This window comes from Cydia strobilella, chromosome 1 (assembly GCF_947568885.1).
Source record: "Cydia strobilella chromosome 1, ilCydStro3.1, whole genome shotgun sequence".
In the NCBI taxonomy this organism is placed as follows: Eukaryota; Metazoa; Arthropoda; class Insecta; order Lepidoptera; family Tortricidae; genus Cydia; species Cydia strobilella.
In genome coordinates this window covers 21,651,607-21,661,287 of record NC_086041.1, presented here as the reverse complement: position 1 = coordinate 21,661,287, position 9,681 = coordinate 21,651,607, and the positions used below count along the sequence as shown (strand labels likewise).

Here is a 9,681-nt window from a genome sequence, read left to right as displayed (position 1 = left end):
ATCGCCCACCAAGCACTGAGCCCTTGATCCTTTACTAACGGCAAGACTTTCCTTTTCTTCTCAACTATAACTCTTTTTTATTGCCACGCTGCAGGCCAGTGGATTACTGACCTAACCGATCGAGGAACTAGACACTTAAACGCGGTCGGTTGCTGCGATTTCATGTTAGTTCTCTTTTGTTGGCTTGGGCTATACATATAGGTAATGTAAATTATTTTTCGACTGTTATTACTAAATACAGTTTAACTGATAGCTAAGCCATGATATTATAATTTACATTACCTACATAACATTACTGGTGCCAGTTTTGGTAAACTCTTAAAATCACGCTCGTCGTAATCAAACAATGACCACGGGTGGTTTTTATTTACATATTTATGTTTTAGGTACGATTTGCTATATGTTACGTTAATTTGTATAATTAATCTATTTAATTCCATTTTAATCTTTTACAACACCAGTTATTTTAAGAGCTATCTATTATTTTCAAGCTAAGCGGAGGCCATTTCGACTTCATTCATAATATCTCGATTTCTTTATTATGTCTATCTTTTATTTTTTATCTACCTAACTTAGGTAATTGCTATAATAACTAACTTGTATTGCTGTATTGTATAAATGGCCTCGTTATAAGAATAGCAATTTTCGCAAGGGAATCGAATGAGACACTTGCAATCTCCTACTACCTGTAATTGACTACATCCAGTGGAAGTCGTCCACTCATGCGTGTGTTCCTCACATATTTTCTTCTTACAAAATAGGTATGTCGGCATCATACAAATAGGGGCAATTCGAGACCGGCCGCAGTCGTGGCACGCGTGCAATGAGTTCACAAGAGAGGCCATGCCAGTGCGTTATGAGCGGTGCCGACACGATTCGCACGTATTGCGAATTGCCTAAAAATTCAGAAAGAAAATACTGTGAATGGAGATATGTAATTAATGTTAATGTAGTTACTACTTGCTTCACATTGCCTTAATACTTGCCACCTACTTTCTTTTTAGCAACAAAGTAATAAGACGGAGAGCTAGCTCCGGAAAATAGGTAACGATTGACAGTTAGTTTGCTATACTATCCATAATATTGGATCCAGGTATCTAGCAGCGGTTCATCGGTGAACTGAAGATTAAATAAGATCCGTATTCCATGGCTCCAAGTTCCAGTTAATACTCTGTATACGTATCACTTAGTTGTGGTGTAGTATTGTAGATCCCTAACTATTATTACAAATGCGGTGATATAAAGTTTAAACTTTTGTTTGATAAAAACCTATATATAATAATAAATAATAAGTAATACCTCAGGTGCCTTAACCCATTCAGCGCTAATCACAACGTGACAATTTGAGTTTTAGTTGTGCGATCTGATTCCGATACGATACTGATCTGTCAGTGGTTAATTTCTTTCTTCTTCTTTTCTTCAACCAAAAACGTCACTTTTGACATCAGTATCGTATCGGACCCAGATCGGATAACCTAAACTCGAATTGGCCCGACTGTCGTTTTGCCTTTACATTTTCGCTACATAATTATCGGGAAACCCGTCTTATCGGCTACGATGTAGCGCTACGACCGTAGCTTAGCGGAGAATGCTCAGAAATCATTACGATACTTTCAGGCCAATTCGAACGTACGCTGTCATCAGAATGATATTTATATCTTGTTATTTAGTTATCGTGCGTCTCGCCTGTGCCAGAACCGACAAGTACGAGCGAAACTAAATAAGATGATTCTAAAATCAGTGTACGTTCGAATTTCACGAGCGTAGCCTATTGGAAACATGAATAAAACCGTATGGGAAATGCGACTACGAACAGAGAGCGGCCTAGGGGGTCAATGGCAGTGAAAGCGCATTTTCTAATGTACGTATAGTCGTCATACGATGCTGATAAGCAATAATGTGTTAACCCACACTAAATAATTTCATAATAAGATGTCAACTCGAAATAATTACGTTAAAAGTTTTTTTTAGAACACAAACAGTCGTATTAAGCATATTACATAATATTGTAAACAATGTACAGACACAGATGAAGAGCAAATAGACCTGGAGGTTCATTAATAGGTACATATAAACAACGTTAACAAAGTAAACAACTTTAGTAGCTCCAGAATAATAACATAATAATCACGGATAATGAAAACGGGCCACCTTGTATAGAAAATGCCACACAAAGAGACCCATATTCATTGTCCCTGAGGGTAGGTACATTAAAATATCGAAAACAATTTTACCATAAGTATTAAGTAACTAAAAGAGTTTTTACGTTTAACTAGTATTTTTAGACTAGTTAGACATCGAATTATTAAAGGGGCAAATAATAAATATCAAACAAATGTTTATTATAATTATTATAAAAACATGGGGCTCGTCTGAAAAAGGTATGCCTAGAATACTCATAGTTATTGCGAGCTAAAAAAGCTTACATGGAATAAGGATCTAGGTTGTAAAGGGTGAGGCGGACAACCAAAAGTCACTAATTTTAGGAGCTGGCCCCGTAGACAACATGCTTAACGCTAACGCTACGAAGCGAACGAAATGCAACTGTCACTGTCGCACTAATATGGAAGAGTGATAGAGACACACAAAGCGATTCGATGGCGAAGCGCAAGCGATCGTCACCTTGGCTAGGCCGCCTGAAGAGTTGATGGGGGCTTTTGAGAATTTTAAATAAAAACATAACATCCAAATAATTTCTACGATTATGGAGAGAAGGGATACAAAAATGCTTTGCCGCTAATGTGGAATTATCGAAGTATGTACCTGTTCTGTAAACTAAAGATTTCAAGAAAACGTTTTGTTTTGTATCCTCTCTGTAATGTGGACTTGGTATTGGACTTAAATGTTACGGGCAATACTAGATGGTTAAGTAAACTTAAAGGAGAATGGGCACTTTAGTATGGGAAGTGTCCCATGGATGTATACTGTTGAGACATATATCGTTTTAAAGCTCTTAATCGTAGTATCATTTGTGCCATTCTCAACCAAAAGGGTACTTATTGTCGGTTGTCAATAAGGCGCTATTTCCATATGGTTTCAATTTGAAATCAACCTTATCGACAAGCGACAATGTCCGTGCCTTTTGGTTGAAAACGTCACATTTTATTGTATGGCAAAAACCTTAGACAACTTGCAAGGACCGAGCTATACAAAAAAAAAAGTTGCGCACATATTTTTCATAATAAGCTTGATATGATAAGTTGTAGCGTATTTTAATAGAAAGGATATTAAGAATGATTTATGTTTTTTGTATCAACATCAACGATAAAGTATTTAAAGGGATTCAATTAACAGTTTAAAAAAACCGTCATACTAAATATTACTTGCTGTACAGCGGAATAACAGTGTATACACATGCCATGTACCTATATCATGTGAAAAATATTTGTATAAGCTATTTTTCGTATAATATAGCTGAGGTCATACGCTTGCAGGAATACCTGAGAATACCTAGTATTACCCAAGCCTCTTGGGCAAAGCCGGAATTTAAGTAATCTTAATAAACAAGTTTGAGAACAAATCAAATTATTTTGTTAAATATTTTGATTTGTGTTTTTTTAAAGTAGTCACACTACTATATATAAATTAAAAACTGTAATAGATGTCATATATTAAAGAAAAAGTGACGAAGCCCTCCAGTGGTGAAGGCCGGATTCGAACCGGCGTCTTTAGCTATCGCGGCTAACGCCATGAACCCCTAGGCCACCCCGCCACCCCCCAGTGGCGCCGCCGCAGTGGCGGGGTGGCCTAGGGGTTCATGGCGTTAGCCGCGATAGCTAAAGACGCCGGTTCGAATCCGGCCTTCACCACTGGAGGGCTTCGTCACTTTTTCTTTAATATATGACATCTATTACAGTTTTTAATCTTAATAAGTTTACCTGGGTATACCTAGTATTACCCAAGCCTTTTGGGTAAAGCCCGAAAATTAAATTTAAAACTTGAGTTTAATTAACCTTCTAACATTACCCGTAACATATCTACTTAATATTATAAACGCGAAAGTATAACTCTATCTGTCTGTCTGTTATCTCTGAACCAATTTAAATGAAATTTGATATGGAGATAGTTTGAGGCCCGGGAAGGGACATAGGATTGGTTTTTCAATCCTCATTAACATCACTCCACGCAGACGAAGTTGCGGACAGAAGCTAGTACTTATATAAATAACAGAAGATCTTAACCCGAGAAAACCCGCACCCAATAGCTAGCTCAAATAAAATAGATTTAGAGAGTGGAGGGCAGAGTAGACGGCCGGGTCGCATGAGAAGGTGCACAGAAGAGCGTCGCCCAAGGGAGCACAGCCTCTTTGATAATGCAATTGTATTTAATAAGGGTACCTAAATTGCATTGTAATTAGTCTTAAGTTAATTGATTATATTGTGTTAAGAATATTGACTATGTAAATTTATTTAACATATAAGTTTATATTATACGCCAACACATTTTAATGCATGTAACTATAACGTTTTTAGTTGAAGAAATGTCACTTTTGACACTGACAGATCAGATCCATAACTGATTCAGGTCTAATTATTAAAATCCAATTACAAGTCCTATGTTTGTACTTACATATTTTTTATTTGCAATCTATCCTTAGGAGAAAACTTAGAATTTTTTTGATATTTCACTGATACAATAAAAAAAGCAGACTGCTTCAAATTTTTTGCATTAGGTATACCTACGTAGAGTTAGACCAAGCTAAGTTGGCAGCGATTTTGATAGCCCAGACTGCGCAAGTGTTATTAAACGTCATAATTTCATAGAAGTTTGACGTTTGAAATAAAACTTGCACCAACTTAATTTGGTCTGACTAACAATTTCTTTGAACAAAGAAATGAAAGCCATTTAAGAAATAGTCAGAGAGAATCGTACCTACTGTATTTCAGTATTATAACATTTATAACCCTAAATCGAGGTATGAGTACCTATGTTTTTAGGGTTCCGTACCCTAAGGGTAAAAACGGGACCCTATTACTAAGACTCCGCTATCCGTCTGTACGTCTGTCTGTCACCAGGCTGTATCTCATGACCGTGATTGCTAGACAGTTGAAATTTTCACAGATGATGTATTTCTGTTGCCGCTATAACAAAAGTACGGAACCCTCGGTGTGCGAGTCAGACTCGCACTTGGTCGGTTTTTTTTTATATTCTACTGTTACTGACAAAATTGGTTTGTCATACTATAATTTTATATTTTATCAAAGCAACGACCAAACTTGGCCTGCTCTTACCGCTCATGTTTTCCGGGATTTGTTTTACGGAGCGAAGTCCGAAGACTCCGAAGACATCGACTTACCGCGCTCGACTCTCCTTAATTTTATTACGCCCGAGGTAAACCTAATTGTGTCTTGGTGGTCTTATGAAACGTAGAGATATCAATTTGTTTCGTAACGGTGTTTCGCCTGTTACAATAAGGAAAACTGACTTTTAAAATAATTCGGATAAGTCTTTGGGTAATTTCTTGTTCTGACCTAATAACAATTTTTAATTTGATGAGTACCTAATACCTATTTGGCTTCTTGTAGACCGGTAATAATGTGGGTTGCCTACCTACTAGGAAGTAATTATAATTTGGACTTATTATCATACTAATTATATTATAATAAAGTATTAACTTAAAAGTCATTGAATATTGAAATAAAGAAGTACAGTTTATTATAATATAGAAAGAGCATAATACAATACAATAGGTATTAATAATAAATAACATAATAATTAAAACTAATATAATGAAATAAATGAGTATTTATATTAATACTACACGTAGGAAGGAAACAAGTGTGGCCCGCGATGTTAAACAGGCACTGCAGCCGATACCTATCGATAGGCGCTTGAAACTCTATGATGGAGATACACGCGCGCTGCGCGCTGCCAACCCTAAGGTTACAAGAATTTCTTATTACGACCACACGAATTCATTGATACAATATCATAATGAATACAATAAGAGTAGAACTGGGCGTAGCAAAAAACATCTTTAATTGAGTCGCTTAAATCGCTTAAGAGGAAAGGGGACGGCCTCTTCTCCATACAAACGTCCTAATTTTCCTCTCTGGATATGGACATCATGGAAAATAGTTTTGCTTAATTTGATGTATATTAACCATCGCTACGCCTACGTTAGCCTACGTTTGGCTTTTTTCGATTTTTTGATTATTGTAATAATTAGGAGCGAAATACCGATTACATAATTTTTTTTGTGATTGATATACAAACAATTGTGTCAAAATATTTGTAATAATGCTAATATCCAGAGAGGAAAATGAGGACTGCGATTTCGCGCGGGACCTCCACTTTCGCAAAGATAGAACTTTCGTCTTAACTTCAAACTCGTGTAAATCCAACTGTCAGATTTTGTGATTTTGGTATTAAGAAAAGGTAATAGATCTTTGGTAATAGGGTATTTGCTGAGAAGTAGAGGGTCGAATGGACTTACCCGAGTTTGAAGTTAAGCGACACATGTAATTGTAATTTTTTACTAGTATCCGGATAAGGATATTTTGTTTAGAAACTATATTTACAGTGCTGCCTCGTGGTGAGTAGCAGAACTAAATAAACAGCGCCATCTATTGACACGTCTTGCTACGTTGAACGTGCGTTTAGCGACAACTGTTATACGATGTCTATGTCTATCACAGATGGCGCTTAAACTATTCATCAGATGGAGCTTAAACTATTTTGTATTTTATTAATGTTTGGTTGGTTTTATTCGTTTATGCGTATTTTTTATATAAAAGGTGGCGTCTTGAGCAATATGACAATCTCAATAGATATGACATATCATGAAAAAATAATATAACTACGCTAATCGAAACGTTTTACACATAAAATGTGACCATGTTTAACCTAATTGCATAAATTTAAAGATTTTATTTTGACCATTTGGTTTTGAACTTTTTATGCCAACATACATTGCATGGTACTAGAATTTAAGGAATTGCGATTTCAACACAGCAAACATATAATTCCTAACTTTGCAACCTGCAATAAGTACTAAATCAGTAATGCCTATTGTTATTTTATATTATAAACATATTAGTATTTACAATACAAAACATACGTGACGTTCCACGGGTAAAGGTATCTTATGGCGGTCGGTCGGCGCTTTAATAATTACAACATTATTAATTTTAAGCTGCAGTAAGTTCAGAGAAAGGAGTTTTAAAAAAGTCGCAGCTAAAATTTAATTAAGTCTTGAGGCCTTTCTCTAGGGACTTAGCGATTGGAATCCTGAGTTTTTACTTTCGCTCGATAGAAAAAAGTCACGAACATAGGTCTAAATTAAATACACTTTAATAAATTATAATAATACATTTTGCACAAGAACTAAAAATATGAAAATAATTTGCAAAATTAAGCAATATTATGCTTCAGGGAACTCAGCGATTTTTTTATTATTATCAAAACAAAAAATAAAACCCATAAACATGACATCCGCAGTCCCGAGCACGCACATCCATCTCATTCACACTTGCGTTCAGTGAGTGTAAAAGAATAATACGAACCTACTAGGTCTTAACGACGCTCCAATACTACGCGACGCGACGCGACCTTACTTACTCAACAAGTCAACACGTACAAACAACAACAAACAAACAATTTATAAACATATTTTTGATTTGTTTTTATATATTAAATTTTATTAGTTAATACATATTGTGAATGTTGTAAATTTCTCATTTTACCTTTTCGTTTTTATCAGAGGGCCTACCGCGAACACCGAAGTTTGCAAATTGCGGGCATATATCTCTGTCACTCTAATTACGCCTTAAGGCCCAGTAAGTTCGTGTTCTTCTCTCACTCTCACAGAGTATAAGTGCGAGCGAGATGGAAGTACGTGCCCGGCAGCGCGGTTATCATGTTTTTTATTAAAAAAAATTGTACGTTTAAATAAGCTCAAACATGATATTGCCTATGCTTAGAGCCGAATTTCATATTTTTAGCTTTTGTGCATAATTTGTTACAATTTTTTTTAAAGTGCATTTTAGACCTATGTTCGTGATATTTTTCTATCAAGCGAAAGTCAAAACCTCAGTTTTCAAATCTATACAGTCCCTCGAGAAAGGCCTCAAGATTGCTAATTAAATTTATGACAGCCGTATTGTGATCCAAAAAAAGTGCTACTACGGCTACGACTTTTTGAAAACTCCGTTTTCTGAACATCAGTAGGTGCCTTAATTGGAGTAAAAGAGAAAGATGCAAATTTGTCAACTTCGGTGTCCGCGGTAGGCCCTCAGGCAACTATTTTTTTTTAATTTGCTGCCTTTTTCTACTGACAAGATTTGCTTGACCAACTATATTACGCAATATTTTAATTCTATAAAATTCGTAACAGACTACCGCACCGCACCAAAAATCACAGTGCGGCGCGGCGGTAGCCTGTTACGCCTATAATATCGGATTAAAAAAAAAAATACGCGGTAACACTAGTGGAAGTTCCGTTTCACTCTAATCATAGTGCACTGTAGACCGCACGTCAATTTTCTTGCGTCAAATCAAAACGAAAATGTACAGTTCGTACAGTTGGTGAGCAGTGACTTGCTTCGCTGTGACAGTTGTTTATCAATCAATACCGATACGCAATAACTTCAAAAACTAAGTGAAATTGTCTGGGTGTCTGTTAGTCTTTTTGTCGCAGAGGAAGATTGTGGACAAAGTGAGAAAAATTACGAGAAGCAAAAATGACAAACGCGCTAGCGCTTTGTCTAATCGTTACACTCTTTTGTTGTTCAAGTAAGTTGGATATTAGTTCCTAATGTTTATTTGCCCTTGTAATTTAATTATTTCTAGTTCATAATTGTTTTACAAATGAAGCGTGCAATGCAACGAAATTGAGTTAGCGGTTTTATTGCGAAAGTTGTGGGTAGGCTGCAACAACTAGCCACATCACTTAGAACAAAACATGTGTCCTTTGAACTAACAAAAAAATATTTGTACTATGATTATACAGTTCTTTTACCAAGTATTGAGATAATGTAACATGTGACATATGTTGATAAGGATTATAGGATAGTTTCTTAACTGGAAAATTATAACAAGTATAATATACATACCTACCATTCCTACCAAATGAACAGTTACCTATAATAGATAATTATTAACCTACGTTTTTGTGTTGTGGGTACTAAACTATTAGGTACTTAAAAACATATGAAACATTCATGATTTGTATTAAGGTACTGGGCCTTAACATAATATTTCTTAGTTATTGTTATATACTGAACTGTTTTATAAATCAAATTGTTAATTCCTGAAGTTGCTTTTGCAAATCTTAGATGCAGTGATGGTATTAGCATTTTTTTCTCCAAAAGATCTTCAGCTACTGTGACTGGAGTTCAAACCTCATACTGGTGCGTTTATAGGTTGATTTTAGCACCATGTGGATGGTTCCAGAATTCCCTAGAGAAACATTGACGGATGTTAGTCAAGATCAAGATTAAAGACGAATCTCTAATTTAAAAGTGGATGTTTTTGAAATCCAACCCAACCAACCAAGGGGTTATCTGAACTCATTATAAACAAGAGACAAATGTACTATCTTGTGCCATATAAATTATTAGCACTGTTCAGTTAGTCTTATGAACACAAACTGTAAACTACTCTTGTTACACTTAGCATTATTGTGATGTAAAGGTAACTTAGTGTTGCGTCAAAATAAGATCAAATACATATTTTTTAGAA

General features: G+C 35.6%; 1 protein-coding gene across 3 annotated transcripts in view; it reads left to right on the top strand.

Moving 5' to 3' along the window:
• The first annotated feature begins 8,508 nt into the window (after positions 1-8,508).
• LOC134741844 (prosaposin) overlaps positions 8,509-9,681 on the top strand; it is a 31,847-nt gene continuing 30,674 nt past the window's right edge. For all 3 annotated transcript variants that reach the window (XM_063674752.1, XM_063674746.1, XM_063674740.1), the window contains exon 1: positions 8,509-8,733. In XM_063674752.1, the coding sequence (XP_063530822.1) occupies positions 8,682-8,733 (52 nt within the window). In that variant the 5' untranslated portion in view covers positions 8,509-8,681. The remainder of the gene's footprint in view (positions 8,734-9,681) is intronic.